This window comes from Meleagris gallopavo, chromosome 6, assembly GCF_000146605.3.
Source record: "Meleagris gallopavo isolate NT-WF06-2002-E0010 breed Aviagen turkey brand Nicholas breeding stock chromosome 6, Turkey_5.1, whole genome shotgun sequence".
NCBI classification, from domain to species: Eukaryota; Metazoa; Chordata; class Aves; order Galliformes; family Phasianidae; genus Meleagris; species Meleagris gallopavo.
The window spans coordinates 44,575,761-44,595,298 of record NC_015016.2 but is presented as its reverse complement, the minus strand read 5'-3'; the positions used below and the strand labels follow the sequence as shown (position 1 = coordinate 44,595,298).

The window sequence follows — 19,538 nt, the reverse complement described above, 5'->3', positions numbered from 1 at the left end:
GTAGGTATTCTCAGCCTTGCATCTGGGGTGGTTGATTTGCTTCAGTATTATTTCCCAGAATCTTTTGATCGGCTTCCAAAGGACTGTGGTCTCTTTGATGGACCAAAGCCTACAGTCTTGGAGTCCTGCAGTTTCAGTGACCTGGCAATTCTGCTGAGGGGCAACAAAAGGAAAACACAGCCTATTGAATTTGGAGCACATCAGGTTTGCTTTTCTTAGGTATACGGCTTTTTGCAGATTGTTCCAGCTGTGCTGCTAAATAGAAAATCACTTTATAGGGCTGCCCATAGGTTTTTGGTTTTTTTGTGTTTTTTTTTTTTTAATCCCTTCCGTTTTACTGATAAATTATGCCCTTAAAACTCTGAAATAGCTGTTTTATTGGTTTCTCTTTCTTTCTTCTTAATGCATTTCTGGCTCTATTTGCTCTTCATTGCATCAGGAGATTCTTGTCCCATTCTTTTCTAACTCCAAATTATCTTATACCAGATCTTCAACTGTCCCCTCATACCACACATTTGTCAGTCTTCTAGGGCAGCTTTGTGTAGCGTGCTGGAATGTCTCTGTTAAATGCTGCCTGGTTTTGGGAAACCTCTTGCATTATCTTGACATGTTTGTATGTCTTCTGTCTGTGGCTTTCTAACATGTTATTTTTATTAATATATTTTATTATAGGTAGTATTAGTTGCAAATGAAACAGCAAAGGAGAAGATACCCGAGGAACTCAGTTTGGCACTTGTACTGACAGTTTATGAAGCAAAGGGCTTGGAATTTGACGATGTGCTCCTTTATAACTTTTTCACAGACTCAGAGGTACTTCATTCTAATCCCTTTTCTGCCTTTTTTCTTAACGCGTTGATTTTACAAGTGATCTACTTGGCTTTCCAGCTGGGGGAGGAGTCACAGTTTCCTCTGAAGACAGGTAGTTTCATCACAGTAAAAAACGGACTCAGAGTTTTATGAAGTGAGCCTGACTTCCCTTAGTTCTGCATTTTTCTTCAGACTGGCTGTTGCAGTTTCAGGGAGAGCCTTAGGGATCACACTTCTGCCACATACCAAGAATACTGTTAGCTTGCAGCATGTCCCTCCTTGCCTGTGACCTGTTCAGGTCAGAGCAGTTGGAGTGACATTCTACTATCCTTGCATACCTTTTACTTTATACTAGGCTGCTGGGTCCTGAAAAAGCACATTAGATCCCCTACTTTGCATCACTACTGTGTTCACAGAGTGATTTTTTTTTTTTGTGTGATAGCTTACAGATTTGAAATCATTTGTCAGCTGGAGACAAATTAAAACAAATCGAATGCTGTTTTGTTTTGTTTTGTTTTTGTTTTAATTGAAGGTTTTGTAGAACAACTATGTTCAGAAACGAGTAGTGTGTGTGTGTTAAAAGGGAAGTGTGCTCTATAGCAATGTGTGGATTAACTCCAAAAACTTTGGAAGGTCTAACAGTCTGTAGCAGAGACCATCTTTCCTAGGATGGCCTTGGATGAAGAAGGCTTTCTTTCCTGGAGGTGCTGAGGCTTTTATCTACTCCCTTTTTCCCCTTTGTGGTTTTCCAGGAAGCTCAGACCCTGCCCAGGTTTTCCAGTAGAATCCAGCCTAGTGGAGGTAGAATATCCTGAGTTGAAAGGGACCCACAAGGATCGTCAAGTCCAACTCCTGGCTTCACCATAGGGCTACCAAAAGTCAAACCATGTGTCTGAGAGAATTGTCAGTCAGACGGATGCAACCTCAGGGCTCCCCACAGAGAGCTACTGACCACAGCAGTCTCACTTGTTGCTGAAGCATCACTGAACCTCTGTGGCCAGACAGTAGCCAGTATCCTTACTGGAGGTGCCTGCAGACTTATACACACCCATGACTGAGTTACCATGCAATTAAATATTCTGTGTGAATATCTCTCTTGCAGATACCCTTTGGGCTAGAGCTCTCAAAACAGCATTTCAGATATGACTAGCAGCAACTGAAAATCACAAGTGTATAAAATAAAACTGAGGGCAGCTTGCTGGTGGTTTTTCATAAAGTAACTATATGGTGAGGTGAAAAGAGGGAGCTTGAGGTAAATGACTTGAATGTGGCTTACTGAGATTCAGGGACATTGCGATACTGGCTGTCATAACAGACTTCTCAAAGTTGATATGTTTTGAATGATGTGAACTGAGCTTAGAAAAACAGGAACTAATAGCAGAATCCAGAGTTTAATGTGTTGGGCATTTTTCATTTAGTTAGACTGATCTATGTCAGACCAGGAGAACTGCTTTCATATAAATATTCAGTTTTTCAGCAAGTGGTGAGTATTTGAGTTGATTTGAGTAGTTAAACAAGCAGAGAAGAAAAATTCAGACTGAAGTTTTCTGATTTGAAAAGGTGAACCTCTGAACAGTTGTGAAGAAAGTGAATGCTGCTGTGTGTTTTTTTGATTTTGTTTTTATGGGGCTTGAAAATGAGATTTGGAATGAGTCCTGTTTTGAGATGCAGATTTAAATGAAGAATCTAAAAGTAAAAAATAGCCAAACTTCTAAAACCCCAAATTATTCCATTATCTGACTGTCATTTTATAATCTGTAACAGGCTTGGGAATGGTTTGACTGATAATTTATTGTAACCAGAATTTCAGAATGGGTGTTGCAAATGTCCTGCATTTTTGCGAGGTTGCTTAGGGTTCTGGGCTGCAGAAAACAAAGCTGTTTTAGCCATATAAGAGTATTTCTAAGTTTGTGGCACAAACTTAGCACTTTGGAGTCAGTTTTCCTTTAAACACCAAAAAGGAAATAAAATTAACATAACATTTTAGAATATGATTTTCTTTTTATTAATTTTGTGGGGGATCAGGAACCTGCAAAAACGTGTTACTGGGATCTGGCATTTATTACATGGCATGAGAGGGCCAACTGAAATCTGCTGCCATGCTGAATCATGATGAATGTACATTCGAGCAAGTTTGTGCACATTTGCAGGCTCATGTTTACTCACATGTACCTGTCTCACAATCCAATACAATCCAACCAGGCTCTTTTAGATGTTCCACATGAGTATCTTTTTGCTCTTCTTTAACCCTTTTTGTAATCCACAGCCTTTTCTACCGAGTCAGTGGTTCAGTGAAATGCCTCTTACGTGCACCATCCAAAGAACAGCAGCTGCTTGCCTTTGCTTGCCTGGATACTGCTTGCTGCAGGTCTCCTTGGTGCTTCTGGGATGAGGTGAGTGAGTTGTGGGCCAGCCTGCCTGCAACTCACTGACTCACTGAGCTTGTCAGCCCTTTAGTACCATGGAAACAAGGCAGCTGCTCATCCTAATCTTCAGGCTTGGATTTATTCAACATTTCTTACATGGCACATTTTAGCACAGCAGTTTGCAACTTGTCAGCATTCTCCCAGTGTCTTCGAAACCCATCCCAGGCAGGGAGCAGGCACAGCGAATCTGCCTGCTGCAGTGTTGGGGTTTGTAGAAGAATCCTTGGCCATAGGACTACAGCTTGAGCCTTGTCCATGATGAGGTTAAGCTGTTGTACTCCTTGATGAGCCATCCATTGTAGGGGTGTATCTGCAGCTTTAGCTGCAAATTTATAGTCTGTCCAAGGAGGATTTCATGTTTAATATCAGATGATGACGACTGATATATGTGGTGCTATATGTGATTTGGATTTCCAAGTCTAATTCAGCAGTATGCTGAATTCACAGGAGAAGTACAACAGTGGCAATACACAGAGTCACAATACAGACATGATTCCTGTATGTTCCCAAACAGTCCCTGTTTGCTCCACTGTCCCAGCCTTAGACATCCACAATTGCTGGAAAGGAGAATAGCTTGAAGCCAGCTCAAGCCAATTACTCTCATCCAAGTTTGCTTTGTTTGTTGCTCTGTTTCTTTATTCTGTGTTCAGCTGAGTTGCTTACCTCCCCTGTGTTGGGCTGACAAGCTCAGGGAGACATCATTTTGTAGTAGCTATTTCAGGAAAAGTTGTATGTTCAACCTGATGATGACCTGATACAGACATGTGTCTCAAAGGCTGCTCTCTAATCTCCCATGTGTTGAGATGGAATTCCACTTTTTTGGTTGTCTCTAGGGTCTTCCTTGAGAAAATTGAGAAATTTTCTTCAGTTGTGGGGGTTTGTTGTTCACAAAATATGACCTTATCTTTTGCATTTTTGGGTAGTAGTAATTGCTGTATACATGTAACTTCTTTCTTTCTTTCTTTCTTTCTTTCTTTTTTTTTGATGTTTTAGGCTAGCAAAGAATGGAAAATCATTTCTTCTTACACTCCTGATTCAGATGTGCAAATAGGAAGCAAACTGCTAATTGAAATGCCTTTAGAGGATGCTACTACTGTGCAGAAGAGACCTACTTCTTTTAATGTAGAAATGTACAAGGTGAGTTTTTCATAACATTGGGAATAGCAAGGTTACACTAAACTCTTAAAAGTAGGGAGATTTCTTCAAGAATTACATTAATCTTTTAATTACATGTTTATTGAGGCTGTTTTATCTTTTTGGCAGTTCCTACTTATATAATCTAAACTTGATTTTGAAAGATTTTTTTGTGAATGCAATGTGGTAAGAAACGAAAACTGGACTTTTAGGTATATATACAGTGGTTAAAACAAATAGCAAAACATCTTGTCAGTGTTAATTATTACTGTAATCTGGTTTCAGATGATTGTCATTACTTCAAAATAAAGGACATTTTATTTATACTCACTTGAATCAGATATTTTCAGAATTGTACTGGAGAAAAAACAGCAAGTAATTGCAAAAGAGTTGATTAGAAACAATACAGACTGTCAGACCTGCAGCTACTAGATTTGTGCTAATAGTTGCTTGCATATTGTATGAACAATTGCTTAGGTAGCTAAAAAATCATGTATTTCACATTTAGATTTGCTGAGTTGGAGATACTTTGTCATTCTGTGTACACATTCATTGTTTTCTTAAAACTGCAAAGTATGTCACTTTATCAGTAATCAGGTAATTTGGCATTTGTTTTATTATTCTTAAATTTTATTCTATTTTATTCTATTTTATTTTGTGTGTGTGTGTGTGTGATCATGTTCTGCTTCAGATGCTGAATGGAGAACTGAAGCAATTGTATACTGCCATTACAAGAGCCAGGGTCAATCTTTGGATCTTTGATGAAAACAGTGAGAAACGAGCGCCAGCTTTTAAGTATTTCATCAAAAGAGGATTTGTTCAAGTTGTCAAAACAGATGAAAATAAAGGTAAAGTAATATTAAAGCTTCCATAAAAGACAACCTACTGAATACTTTCTTGCTTTCAAGCTATATAATAAAGAATGTTAATTCTCTAAGAGGGACCATTGATTTTGCCCTGCTTTGATATTGCCCTTTCAAATGTGCACTGATTTCAGTGGGTCTTACTTGTTTGGGCTCTAAAGATCATTTGTATGTGTTAATAAATAACATAATTGCTAATTCATAGGTATAATATTTTCCTGCACAGTACTGAAGGTAGCTCGTGGATTACCATGCTGGCTGAAAGATTTACCAAATGAGAGAATTTGGTTTCTATGAAGACAGTGGATTTACTTAGTTTTATCCATTAAAAGCAGAATTTTTATGGGCTTTTCAAAACTATTTGTTTATTTCCAGGACTGACTGGAAGAGATAAAAATGTATTTAACTCACAGTTACCATTACTGATGTGAGCACAAAACAGAGAATTTGGAACATTATGAGATATTCATCCTTAGCTTTTGTGCATAACAAGTGATTTGTATTTCTCTCTTCTAACATAACAGTTTTTTCCCATCATGTTCTAGATTTGGATGATAGCATGTTTGCTAAAACTTCATCTCCAGAAGAATGGATTGCACAGGGAGACTACTATGCTAAACACCAGTTCTGGGAGGTAAGAGCATGTGGTAGCATGTGCTAAAATAAGGATTCTTGCCTATTCTGAAACCTCCATATTTTATTTTTTTTTACATCTGTAAAAATTATCTGTAAACCTTTAGTGGCTCAATAGCAGTGTTTTTCTTATTTGTTGGTTTATAATTCTGTAGATGTCTACAGACAAATTATGAACAGGTTGCAAGAAATAAGCAAGGAGAGAGCAGCCTATTGTCTGTAAATTACAGACAGAAATGTGCAGGACAGGGAGGGGGAAACTTTTAATATGCACAAATTGAAGATGATTGGAAACATTTGTCAGCAACAATACAAAGTACTGGAGCTCGTGAAACTAAACCACATGCATGGCACTATCATTACACATTAATTCCTGTAGGCACTTATTTGAAGTGTATTGATTTGGGAATGATCTCAGTGCTCTTCTAGGTTTGTTTGTTTGTTTTTCTAACAGTAATTAGGGATGGATACAAAATGCATATTAAGAAACAACATGTAAGAACTAAGGGAATTTGCTGCACCAAAAAATCTGGAAAAAGTGCAGCAAAATTATTGTTTCATTCCCTTACTATTTAAAGAACAAGGAGATTTTACACTTATTCACTTGCTAAATTGTTAGTTTACACAATTCAGATTGGACGTGACAGCAGACAGAGTGGAAATGCAGTTTTGAATACTTATTTTGGTGATAGCAGAAGGGAAGGTTCCACTTTTTGATGACAGCAGCATAGTTTTTTTCACTGAAAAATAGATACTTGTAAGAAGGCAAAAATTAAAATAATAAACTGCCTCTGTACAGATGGTATTTATCTCTCCTGAGAGGAAAAAAGGCAGTTTTCTAAATGGACAGAAACTTCATTTAAAAAAAAAAAAACAGTTGAAAAAACATTAATCTTGAAATCTGAAATGTAACACCCATATTATCTGCCATTCTCTTTTTTTCATAACCTTGTTTTTTACTATCTCTGCTACACCAAAGGCAGTTGTCTGGGCAATACTGCGTCTGTAAGAATGGCTTGCAATGTGGAATTTCCAAACAGAATTAAACACAAAATTAATGGTTTAAATAAAGAAATATGATGTGGGGGAATGAGAAAGGTGATAAATAAGCCAGTCTTGTTAGGTGCACAGTTAACTCTCGATGATTCCCTTTAACTTATCACACAAGGGGACTAGTATGGTGAAATCATGAATAAACTTTCCACATTGTCTGATTTAACTTTGCACAAGTTGTTTTTCCTAGTTTTTATTAATAGATTTAACGTGGCAGATGCTTAGTGACTTACCAATTAATGATTTGGATCATCACTCAAAATCATGTGTGCTATTTGTGCCATCAGCCTCTCAGGAATTTTGCTTTTGTTGCTTCTGTGTCGATTTTATAAAATGCTTTCATTAAAATTCTAATTGTGATACGGTCTCACGTGAACTGACTTTAAAGCTGTTCCTTTTGTCCTGTGAATATACTGCTGTCTTTTCACCTTTTCCTTCTTCCACACACCCTGAGGTCTTCCTGTTTTCCATTACAGCGACTGTAAAATTAGGAATTGCTTTTATGTGATAAGCCACAGGTTGGATGCACATGGGTAAATTCTGTGTGTGATCTCACTCTAGGTTGCAGCCAAATGTTACCAAAAGGGAGGAGCAGCTGAGAAGTCAAAGCTGGCCCTGGCACATGATGCTGTTCTCAAAGTGCACTCAAAGAAAAGCAGTCCCAGGTAAGTATAACACGAGTGGGCATCATTCTGGGGTGCCAGACTCATGAATGTATGTTGGGGAGGATGCCCACCACAGCTGTGAGACCAAACTGGAGACCTGGAATAGGCATGTAGGTGAGGTGCCTGTTACAGCTTTTTGGGTAGTGAAGGAAACTGAAGAAATTGGAAAGTTCAGCACAGCTGCTGCAGGATCTGAGTTGCTGCCTCCTTTGGGAAGAAGTGAAGGCAATTGTAAAATGTAGGCTGTCCAAACCAAATGTGACCATTGCAGGATTCCATGAGAAAAAGCAACAAAATTTGAATTACCAGAAGAGGTTTTTTTTCTCAGATGAAGATATGAAAGCATATACCATCAACAGTTCTCAATTTCAATTAATCCTACTACTTAACCAAGAAGAAGGGATGGTGTTTTACATTTGGGAAGAAAAACTGCTAACGAAGAGTGAGCTTTCATGTAAAATTAGTGTTTGAGTCAGTCTAAATTAAACAACCTGAACTACATCTGAACCAAAGAGCAGTTCTAAAAAGGGGACAGATTTTGAGATGAATCATTTATTTATTCTGTCAGCTGTGCAAAATTGCTCCAGGGCTGGACTGGAGAGAAAGTTTGCAGTTCTCTGAAGTCAAAGGCTGAAAAGCTGTTTGAGATTTGACGTGTGTAAGTCAGGGGAAAAAGCTTATAGCAGAATGTGACTAGAGCAGAGGAAGACAGCACTGAGGGGAGAAGAAGGAAAGTCTGGAAAAATGTTACGACTGGAATTTATTGAGGATTAGCTTTTTTAAAAGGCTTGTTTTATATTAATAGCACTGGCAAGAAGTACAAACATAGCCATAAAATTCTGTGATCAAAATTTGTTGAGGGGACTGAAATTTTTAGTTGGCTGTAAGCTGGAGTGCTTGTCAGATGGGCAGAATTTGAGAAGTTAGGCTTATTAGGATAACTTGTAAAATAAATCGACACAGGATAAGATGACATACAAGATGATACAAAGAAAGTTGGTGTAGAAGAAGATATGTTGACAAAACATAATAATGAAGGTGTAAACGTGACTTTCTAAAATTAAAAATGCTAATGCTCTTGCAAAAAACATGAATAAAATTCCTGCGTGCTCTATGGTATGAGATACCATATGAGATGTACAGTTCTGATTCTCTTGACTCAAAAATGGTGAATTCAAACTAGTTTTGGGAGGAAGATAGATAGGCTGCATGGACACTAAGAAGGCTTAGTCATATAAAACAAAGGCAGAACAAATGTGATTATTATCTTTAACGACACAGGGGCTAAACAGCAGGAAGGAGGAAGGAGCGAGTTAAGCTCAAGATGAGAAATTGAAACCATACTAGCCTTTACTATACCTGGTTTGAGAAATTTTAAAAGGAGCTTTTTACTGCTTATGAAATTCTGGAACAGACTTCTGGGCAGAGCAGTGTTGGTCCAAAATCCAGCTAATTGTGAAGTGATGCTTCATCAGTTTAATTATGAAGAGGAATGCATTATGTCAGTGTTGGTTGGATTCAGTTATAATCTTGTGATCTTAAACTTAATTTAATTTGAATAATTTTCTCGTATTTATTTCTACAGAGAAAAACAGATGGAATATATGACATTGGCTAAAACTTACTTGGAATGTGGAGAACCAAAACTGTCACTAAAATGTCTGTTTCAGTCAAAGGAGTTCCGGCTTTGTGCAGAACTGTGTAAAAAGTTAGGAAAGGTATTACATCCTTACCCTGTACTCTGCTTACCTCCTTCATTTTCCTACAGCTTTTTTTCCCTTCCAATTTGGTGCTTGTATGTCTCTATAGAATTTTCTTAAGGTGATCTATTTCAGAGCTCAGTGTCTTTCTGTGACATGGTAGTAGCTGAACTAAAACAGCTCCTTATGCTAGGCCATTCAAGATGAGCTCATTCACAAGGAAGCATTTGTCACAGAATAGCTTTAAGAGAAATGAAGAGGACAATGCAGTTAGGTAGTCTAGATTTATTTCTTTGGCTTTCCTCAAATGTCAGCATCAGTCATTTCTGCTTTGCAGTTGAAAGTTAATTATTGACTGATTTCACGAAATACAATCTGCTATTTCTCTCATATATTACTGTGATGATACTGCAGCTTCACTGATTGCAGGCATCTAAATGGAACCTTGAAATTTGCATGGGTTAAGAAATGTACTGAGAACAACAATTTTCTAGGCTTGTGAGGATTTTTGTCTTTATCTGCAGTTTATTTCAACCAAAATATCTTAAAGTGATTGCTCCCAAATATTTAAAATTTAGGATGCAAGATTAAGACAGCTAGAACTGTTCTCTTTTAATTTACTCCTGTTGATTTTGATAAGTCTGAAAGTCAACAAAAGTAAGTGTGTTTTTTAATAACAGGCAACGGAGAATGGCAAATACTTCGTAAATCCTTAATTTTAAGTTCTAATTTTTCCAGTGCAAGTATTTTGAAGGCTTTTTAATTTTAATTAAAAAAAAATCTCTTCAGTTTTATTGGTGGTTACTTAGTAAGTACTTGATTACGTTAAAAGGCTTTGATTACATTTTATTAGAGTTTGCTTGTGTATGAGACACCTACGTGATAGAGTTACTAATTTTATTCTATTCATGTAGTTTTGGCTGCTTAGAGCCCTTTGATTTCACTATTGACTTCTGCATTGCAGATGAAAGATGCTGCAGTGTACTATCAGAAAAACCAGTGCTACAAAGAAGCATCTGAATGTTATGAACAAATTGAGGAGTTTGATCTGGCAATTAAGATGTATTGTCAAGAGGAGCTCTATGAAGAAGCAGCAAAGGCAGTTGAAAGGTATCTTTCAATACTGTGTTGGAAAATAAATCTTTTTTCCATCTCCAACCTCAGCATAATACAGCTGGCTCTCCATAAGGTTTTAATGAGAATTTTGTCTGGTAACTTTGTTTTATATAAAGTTAAATTCCTTAACTGTCAGAATTCTCACTGGGGTCGTGATAACGTGTAAAACATTCTACTGCATGGAAGCTAGTTTGATTTTCGTAGGATTCTTTTCCAATCCTGTGTTACTAGTCATGTAAATTCTTCTTTGACCAGTCCTCTGAACTAGGTTTCTATGGTAAATATAACAAAAATGTCTAATAATAGTAATAAATACTTCCCTTCTAAAGATGAGCAGTCATAGATTTAGCCACTTTGACATTGACTTCTGTAGGAGTGCAGCCATTAGATATATGTAATTCAGAAGTCATTGTGGCAATTGAACTATTTGTCTCTCAAAATCACTTGACTTAGAATGGAGAACAGTAAATGACCAACTTGCACTGCCTCTCAGACAGAGTCTTGGTTCCAGTCTCTGGAACATACCATCTCCCCCATCGTGTCTCAGGGCAATTAAGAACCATCTCACATTGTTCTTGATAAACTGATTTTATTAGTATCTTTTTGACAGAACTTCGCATCTTGCACCATCCTTGTGACTTCATTAGATCACTCTTGTGAAAACACTTCATTTATTGACCACACCATTCTTTACACCTAACTTCATGTATTTTTAGGAATATACACATCAGTTTGACTTCCAGCAAAACCTACAATACACACCACCTCTGAAATCCTTTGTGGTGCACCTTTGATAATTCCTGTGCCATGATAACTGTTTCTTTTCAAAAGGACTAAAGCTGGTTTAGTATGTAGAGATAGTTTGGTCCAAAACTTCAAGCATTAAACTCACCTTACCAACTAATGACTTTTTTTTAAACCAACCTCCTCAAATCATTTTTATGAATTCATCATCAAAAGTACAAAAATCTGCACTCCCACATTTATCACAAAAAATTACAGCAATGAAAAGCTAATGACAATTTACTCACTGTAAGAGATTTGTATGGAGCATTCTTGTCTCAAAGTTTGTTCAGTGTCACCCATCTGAGACGTATCCTGCTTGGCAGGCCTTTGTGTTCAACGGCTACTCATAGAGTTGAGCAACCAGAAAGAACTGATTTTTGGCTACTGCCTACTGAGTTCTCAGGGCAGGTCAGGCTGCAGGGATTACAGGGATTATTGTGGAAAAGACAGCCACCACACAGTCAGTGTGCATACCCAGCAGCCTGCCAGGTAGCAGGCACTTGATTGCTAAAAGATGCAGCATGAAAAGCAGGCAGTACAACTGGAGACACTTACTCTTCAGGACATTGTTCATTCTCAGCATGCAAGAGAGAATCCTTTTGCAAGACTGGCTTATAGAGTATGTTAATAAATTGACATCAGCCACAAGTAATTAATAACTGAATGTTTCAAAGTATGTGTTTTGAAAGATGCAGCCAAGTACTTTGCTCAGGCACTCAGTAAGCAGCAAAGACTATGTAAGACAGAATTGAGTTTTCTACACTGACTAGTTTATGTTCATTTTGCAAAATACTATCTATTTTGGCCTCTTGGAGAACTGATTCATTTTCAAATTTCATACAATCATTAAGATTGGAAAAGACCTCTAAGACCATCTAATCCAACTGTCAACCCATCCCCGCCATGCCCACTAAACCATGTCGCCCAGTGCCACATGTACACATTTCTTGAACACTTCCAGGGGGGGTGACTTTGCCACCTCCCTGGGCAGCCTGTTCCAGTGACTTACCACTCTAAGAACAATTTTTTTTTAATATCCAGCCTGAGCCTCCCCTGTTGCAACTTAAGGCCATTCCCTCTCATACTACTAGTCACCTCAGAGAAGAGGCTGACCTCCACCTCACCACCACCTCCCTTCAGGTGGTTGTAGAGAGCAATAAGGTCTCCCTGAGCCTTCTCCAGACTAAACAATTCCAGTTCTGTCAGCTGTTCCTCATAAGACAATTTTCCTTCTGGTCCCTGTTCATGTAAATAACCACTCTACATCGAGGCTGACTTTAACAAACAAAAGAAGATTATTACTGGTAAAATGTGACTGAAGTCATTTGTCAGCGTGGAGAAAGATTAATTAATGCTGTAAACCTCGTGATCTTGTTCTTACCAGAAGTTCTAATGTTCTTGTCAGGCATCCTTCTGTTGTTTTAACTAAATTCCTTTTTTAAATCTTTTGGGACTACATGATTGTTTTTTGCATGTTAAACAACAGTGATAGTTGAACTAATTGTCCTTTTTCATGGAAGAGCGTCTAGGGGTAGCTATTTGTTTCTTGCTGGGGCAATTTTTAAAAATGCAGTGATTTTGTCTCTAGGTTGATCATCTATAGTAGTAAATTGATGTATGTTTTATTTCAGATATGAAGAGATGTTAAGTGCAAGAGGACAAATGGTATCCAAACTCTCATGTACAGCAAACCAGTTGTATTTGGAAGCAGCTGCAAAGTACCTAAGTGTGAACAGAATTGAGGAAATGATGCAGGTCCTCTCAAAACTTGACATAGAGGATCAGCTTGAGTTTCTGAAGTCTCGTGGATGCTTGCACCAAACTGCAGACTTACTGAAAAGAGAAGGTCGACAAGAAGAAGCTGCAAAACTAATGAAACAACATGGGTTTGCTCTTGAAGCAGCCAACCTCACAGCAGTAAAGGAGTTTCGTGCGTCTTGTTTGCTTGCTGCAGCTCGTGCTGGTACAACTTATTGTTCAGAGTCGGACCTGGTGGACACAGAGGTCATGCTAAGAGAAGCCCTTGAGCTTTGTGAACAAACTAATCAGAAATCAGGCATTGCCGAGGCTTTGTTTTTGCAGGGAGCTCTGAAGGGAGACTTTGAAAAGCTGAGCAACGCATACTTTCAGTTTCTGTCTGTGAATCATTCTGCTGGTGCAGTTGAAGTTCTCTTTGTGCTATCTCACTGCAACGCACCAAGCCAGGACATCCTCTGTAAGGCGACACATGGCTTAATGGCTCTCCTGGATCTGGTTAAAAGTTTAAAGAAAGCAACCACCAATGTAGAGAAAGATATGGTAAAGTCATGCTTTGCCTATTTTGGTATCGTCCCAACAGGTGACAGTTGTTGCCAGGTGTCTCAAAATGAAGCTGAACCCATCCTCAAGTTTTTGTTAGACAAGGCAAGTCTAAAAGAGAGGAAAACAAAAGGCAATTTTTCAGTAAGCACAGAGGCAGTAAAATCAGCTTTGAAGCAGCACTTGCTGAGCAGGTTGTGCTCTATCACCCACGAGTTACTGAACAAGCATTACCCCGATATTTGTATGAAGTTCATTGTTGGCTTGAACTGTGAGGATACAACCTGTAAGGATTTTCATAAGCCCTTACTGCGCCATGAAGCAAAGATGGTATTTCAGTGTAAAATGCATCTATCAGCAATATATGGACTGCTCTTGGAAGCCACACACACTTTCCCTAAAGAGCTGCTGAGTCATTGCAAAAGCCTTGATGGTCTTTTGACTTCTGACAAGTATGTATCATGTAAAGGCCTTCTGGAAACATTTTTCCCTAATCATTTCCACTTGAGAATACTGTCAGAGAACCCAAAGGCGTGTAAAGAAATACTGGGATTTAGTAACATTACTTCCAAACCCTGTCGAGCATTGTTGAATGAATACATCTCATTTAAGTTCAAAAATGAAGATGCTAGAGCCAGAAGAGAATCAAGTGACTTGTGGCTAAGTGCCATGAAAGTTTTTCTCTTATCTTCCGGATATCCTGAAGAATTTGAGAAGCTGCTTTTTAAGGAAGAGGACGATTATAACAGAGAGCTAAGCCTTGCTTTGTCAAAGGCAAAAACTCCCCAAAGAGTAAAAGCCAAGGAGGAAAGATCAAAGGAATAGATGGCAGGCATGGCATGTTGCAACCTGACAAAAAAACTGAAAATGCAGGAAGAACACACTTGTGCTTCATTCGACTCCTTCAAAGTTCATTTGAGCAATTCTATGTTTATAAGAACCCTGAAAGCTGTAAAAGGCTGTTTTTCCGCTTTATGAATGTCCTGGTCAAGAAATGCACAAGGTACCTGATTCCAAGCATAGGAAATACAGTAATGTTGTTGGAATTCCAGTATATTATCTGTTGTGCTGTCCTGATGCGACTCAACAAGAATGTGACTCTGTGCCTTCCCAAGAGTTACATTGCTCTCGTTCATTATTGGGATTTTTTGTTCAGAAACAAAGGCCGTAGCAAAGAATTCACAGAGACGTTTTCCATTATACAAGACTATAGACCAAAAGACACACATGTAGCTGAACAGAATTTCAGATTTCATCTCTGTTACCTGGCAAAAATTTTGTGTGGAGTTCATGAGAATTTCAGCGTCCTTCTGGATGCTTTTGAGGATCCTGATTGTGTAACTTCAGGAGAGGCTGAGCGAACTTTAGTGTTGAGCTTAGTGATGATACTGAATGCTGACCAGGTGCAGAATTCTATGTGTAAATATCTCCTAAGCCAACTCTTTCCTGAAATGAAGGCGATGCTGAAATCAATGAGAAAAGACTCGCCCTCAAAAGTGCCTGTAAGATTACTAAAGGTCGTGGAACAAGTGGCTGATGCTTCAAGTGTAAGGGAAGTAGCTGCAAGCCTGCAAGAGCTTCTGATAGAGAGAGATGAGGAGTACCTATTTGACTGCCGATGGAGGTGGGACTGTGTGTATACTCAGGGGTATGCACCCATACGGGGTATCCTGTATGAAAACGTAAATTTTGACAGGTTTATAACCTCTTTGGATAAAACAGAATATGTTGATGAGATAGAGAAGGAACTCGAAAGCGATCAGTGCTTAGAGGACCAGAAGGATCCTCTGGAAGTGATTGCACTCAACAAGCAACAGAAGCAAGAGCAGAAAGCATCTGCTCTACGCCAGCTGTATCGCGTCTTCCATTTTGGTTTTGTGTGTATGAGGTGGAAAAGGAAGGCCTGCTGCAAAGCAGAGCCTGTAGCAGTGAAAGGAGAGGAATTTTTATCAGATATCTTCAAAAAAGCAGATATTGACCAAACCCAATGTGACCTCTGTGGAGTCAGATTTATCCAGAGCTCTGAGAACTATTTCGGCCAGGCTGAAAGTGTGGAGGCAGACACTGCCGAAGCTGTGACACCAACAGAAGAAAAGATGCAGGTGGAAGGAAATGCAATTACTGCAGCCAGCGAGGCTTATATTGAGCACAGAAACACAGATGAGCACAGAAATAATAATGCTGCCTACAAAAACTATGCTGACTTTTTCAGAAGAAAGATAGATCCAAAAATACGTGATGGACTGGATGTAGTGGAGGCCATTACAGAAAAGACTTACACTCAAGACCATTTAGCTTATAAAGAAGGTTCCAACTTATGCCAGAGAAAAATCAAAGAGAATATTAAGAAGATTTCAGATGCAGTAGAGGAAATCTATGAGAGAAAAGCCTGGGCTGAAGGTAAGACTTTTCATTTTTCTTTCTAACAATGAAATATGTCATTTGTGGCCAAACTTCTAGAAATGAGCTCCATTCAAAACTCTTAATGTGGTCAAAAGAAATAATAAAACACTAGTTCTGGTACTTAGGAGATACATACTTTGATATGGGATTTCTTTCTCATTGCTTAAAGCATCATTCTACGATGATTTTTGCAAGCAAAATTGAATCACCGAGTGAGTAGCCTAGAAGAAAATTGTTTGGGGTACTTGCTGTGCAAAAGTGACATCTTACATCAAAATATTGTTACTGGCTTTAGCGTAGAAATCCAGCAACCCTGTCAAGTTGTCACTGTGATGGCTGACAGTAATGAAAAACTGTAGTGTTCTGTGTGTTCCTCAGCTCTTACCAGTACAATAAGTTAATCTGTAATTAAATGTTAGGTTATGGTCTTCACTTTACTGTGGAAGCTTTATCTTCACTCCTAACTGAAACCTTTTCAATATGGATAAAATGTGCAGATGTTGCTTGTAAGTTAGGTTTCTGCTCAGTGAACCATGACAGTTGTCCTTGTTGTTTGACATGTAGAATTTCAGAGGGATAATGAAAGCAGAAATTTTAATTCTCCAAAATAGATAAACCAGAATAAGTCCAAGAGTTTCAGGTACACCTTCAAAGGGCTGCACAAGGATGGAGAGGTGAGCTTCTGCCCTCTATGTTAGCAGTGTTAGTTGGCCTGGGGAGTAATAGATACAGCCTCTTCATCCCCAGTAGTGACTTTGGTCTGTACATGAAATCATTGGACCTGAAGACTTCTTGCTTTGCATCATTGTTGTACACAAGTCTGTGTCAGCATGCTTGGCTTTTGGCTCCTGTCTGTCACTCAGCTGGTGTTCTTACAGAATGTTGATTGTGCTCCATTTCAGCTGAAGAAATAATAACTGAACATGCCAACAAATTGTTTGCTGTCATTGATGAGGCTTATAAGTGGCTGAAGAAAATGGATTTACAGAGAATAAAGGAAGAAGGTATGTTTTGAAATTACACAGATTTCTGTGCCCTCTAGTGGTCTCTGTTTGGTAATGGTCTCTTAGCTTTACTCGCTTCACTCCCCTGGTCAGCAGTGCTGTGGGCATTCACACAGCAACACAGAACTTGAGGCGAGGAGAAACAGGCACCTCCACAGGGGGTTAGGGGAAGTGTGAGGTATTTGGTCTTCCCTCACAGCTGGCTGCAGGGCGACTCACATTGAGCAGGGCCCCACTGCTGGCACTCTGTGTGTCCCAGCCTGCATGGAGCGTGTGTGTGTGTGTTGTGTGTGCATACAGCTGTGTGTGTAGCTATGGCCAGGGGCAGTCCTCAGGATAGAAACTTCAGCGAGGGGACAGAAGAGCAGCTGTCTTCGTTTTCACCTATTACTGCTGCTTTTAACTGTGCTTCAGCACTGCTTTTATTGGCAGTTAAGTGGTCCCCGAGTTCTTGAAAACCAGTGTCCTAATAAAACTGATCTTCAGCTTGGTTTTAAGACCTCTGCAAAAAGAAAATATATGCAGTCAGATTTCTTTTGGTTTTGGTCATTTTACTTTGTAGTAGATCAAAAGTAATATACCTGGATGCTGTCAATTGCATCAGAGACCTTTTACGCAAGTTTAAGACTTCATTGTGCCTACCTATATGTTTAAGGATAAGCACATATTCCAGTGGTAGAATTGCAAAAACTGTATAAAAAAGCAGAAATAAAGTGCTTACAAATTGCACTGTATGTAAAGTACCAAAGTGGCTCTATTTTAGAGAATTTTATTCTGATAAAGCTTTGTGTTACAATTTTCTATTCCAATAATGACAGAATGATAAGACTGCATGAGAATGCTCTCACAGTCTTACAAGCAGCATTACACTCTGTCACTCCCTCTTTAGAAGTCAGTAAGCAAATGTATTGACTGCTGAAACTGAACCTTGAGAGGGGAAGGACACTCTTCTTACAAAAGCCAAAAGCTGTAGCATCAAAACAGATGTTGAGTGTAAAAATAATGACTGGAGCAGCAAGGCACTTTGTCATGTAAAACACAGTACTTAAACATGACAGTATGCGTATGAAGATATTTTGCTGACATATAAAATCCTAGTGTAGATTTTGTCATACTATTAAGAGAGAAAAGATGTCATGTCTTTCCATTTTGCATTAATTTCTTGTTGTTTTTATTTTTTTTAAATACAGACTTTGTGCATGATAGAGACTTGGAAAATGATGTAGAAGATGAAAGCATGGCTTTTGAAGAACTTGCTTCTAAAAAGCCATCAAGAAAAAAAGGAAGATGTGGGAAATGGTGATCAGGAAAAATATGCAGCTGCTATTCTGTCCTCTGGTAATCTAATGTTAGAATAAAATATTAAGCTTATTAAAAAGAAAAATAGAATGTTGAGGTCAGAAATTGTAAGAATGTGAAGAAAAAGCAACTTACACTTGTGTCAGAATAATGATTTGTGCTGATGATGTAGCAGATAAAATCTATGACAGGACAAATTTCCTTTCAGATCTACATTGCTTCTTGAAAGTAACCAAAAGCCAAAGAAACCAGCAAGTAGGAAGATGCAGTCATGTTTTGGCCTTATCTCAGGGGTATTTTTCTACCAAGTCTTCATATTTTTTACTTCTCTGTTAATTGACATAATCATTCTTCTGAGCTGGAATACTCAGAAAAAAAGATAGTTTCTCTGATTTTAAGAGGTTTTAATTTCTGTTTTTAGATTACCGTTGTAAACTTACTGTCTCTTGAGTCCTGTGTTTGGAAATTTTTAAGTCGCCAGGTGAGGTACTTGGGATACCTCTCTTTTATATTTTTATAGACAAGAATGATCATTCCTAAGCTTGTTCATGTTTAGGTTTTTTTTTTTTGTACAATGTACATATTTCTAATTAGATAAGTAAGAAAATCATGAAGTTTCTTCTCTTTCATAAAGTTTTGATATAAACTGTTACCTGTACGTATTGAAATATAATCTCTCTTTTAAGAGTATTACATGGTGTTTTATAAATTTCAATCAAAGAAAGCCTTTTGTAATGTTCAATAACATTTTATAAAATTTGTAAGATGGTTAAAACTGTGTGATTTTGTCTTATTTTTGAATGCTTTGGGAAAGCCACAGCTGACTGAGCAGGGCACAATTTAGACCAGAGTATCAGTTCATGATGACACTATTTCATTTCTGGGACTTCAGCATCACCAATGTGCTCTCATCTCCTCATTTTAGATGGAAGCATTTCTATGTTACATGTGCGTAATTACAGTGTTATTTAGCTGCTGAAATATTTTATCTTGAAAAGTGAGCTGCTTGTATACTTAACAAATTGTTTTAATAATTACCTTTTGCCAAAAGCTCAGGAACTTGCTCTTATGCCCAATGTTTTCAAAGTGGGATAATTTCCATGGATCAAAATGAAGTGCTGCTGTAGAATGGAGCAGCGTGAGCAGCAGTGATGGTTTTCTATTGCATTGTAAGTGCTGTTATCTGCCAGAAGACTCTTTACTAAGTGCTGCTTATTAAAGAAGCCCTGTTGCTTAAGTGTCTAGAAAGCATTTTAAAAATACTCATGCGTGAAATGTAGTGCTAGTCACTTGCACTGTAGAAATCAGGGATTAGGCAAGTTAGAGCATTAACGTAACATCATTGGCTTTA

At 38.2% G+C, this 19,538-nt stretch overlaps 1 protein-coding gene across 1 annotated transcript in view; it reads left to right on the top strand.

The window, feature by feature from the left end:
• TRANK1 (tetratricopeptide repeat and ankyrin repeat containing 1) overlaps positions 1–18,524 on the top strand; it is a 41,267-nt gene extending 22,743 nt beyond the window's left edge. Inside the window, 12 exon segments of the mRNA XM_010713016.3 lie at positions 5–204; positions 673–810; positions 4,227–4,370; positions 5,059–5,215; positions 5,776–5,864; positions 7,478–7,581; positions 9,167–9,299; positions 10,246–10,391; positions 12,815–14,246; positions 14,249–15,881; positions 16,787–16,888; positions 18,079–18,524. Coding sequence (XP_010711318.2) covers positions 5–204; positions 673–810; positions 4,227–4,370; positions 5,059–5,215; positions 5,776–5,864; positions 7,478–7,581; positions 9,167–9,299; positions 10,246–10,391; positions 12,815–14,246; positions 14,249–15,881; positions 16,787–16,888; positions 18,079–18,191 — 4,391 coding nt within the window. The 3' untranslated portion in view covers positions 18,192–18,524.
• The last annotated feature ends 1,014 nt before the right edge of the window (positions 18,525–19,538 follow it).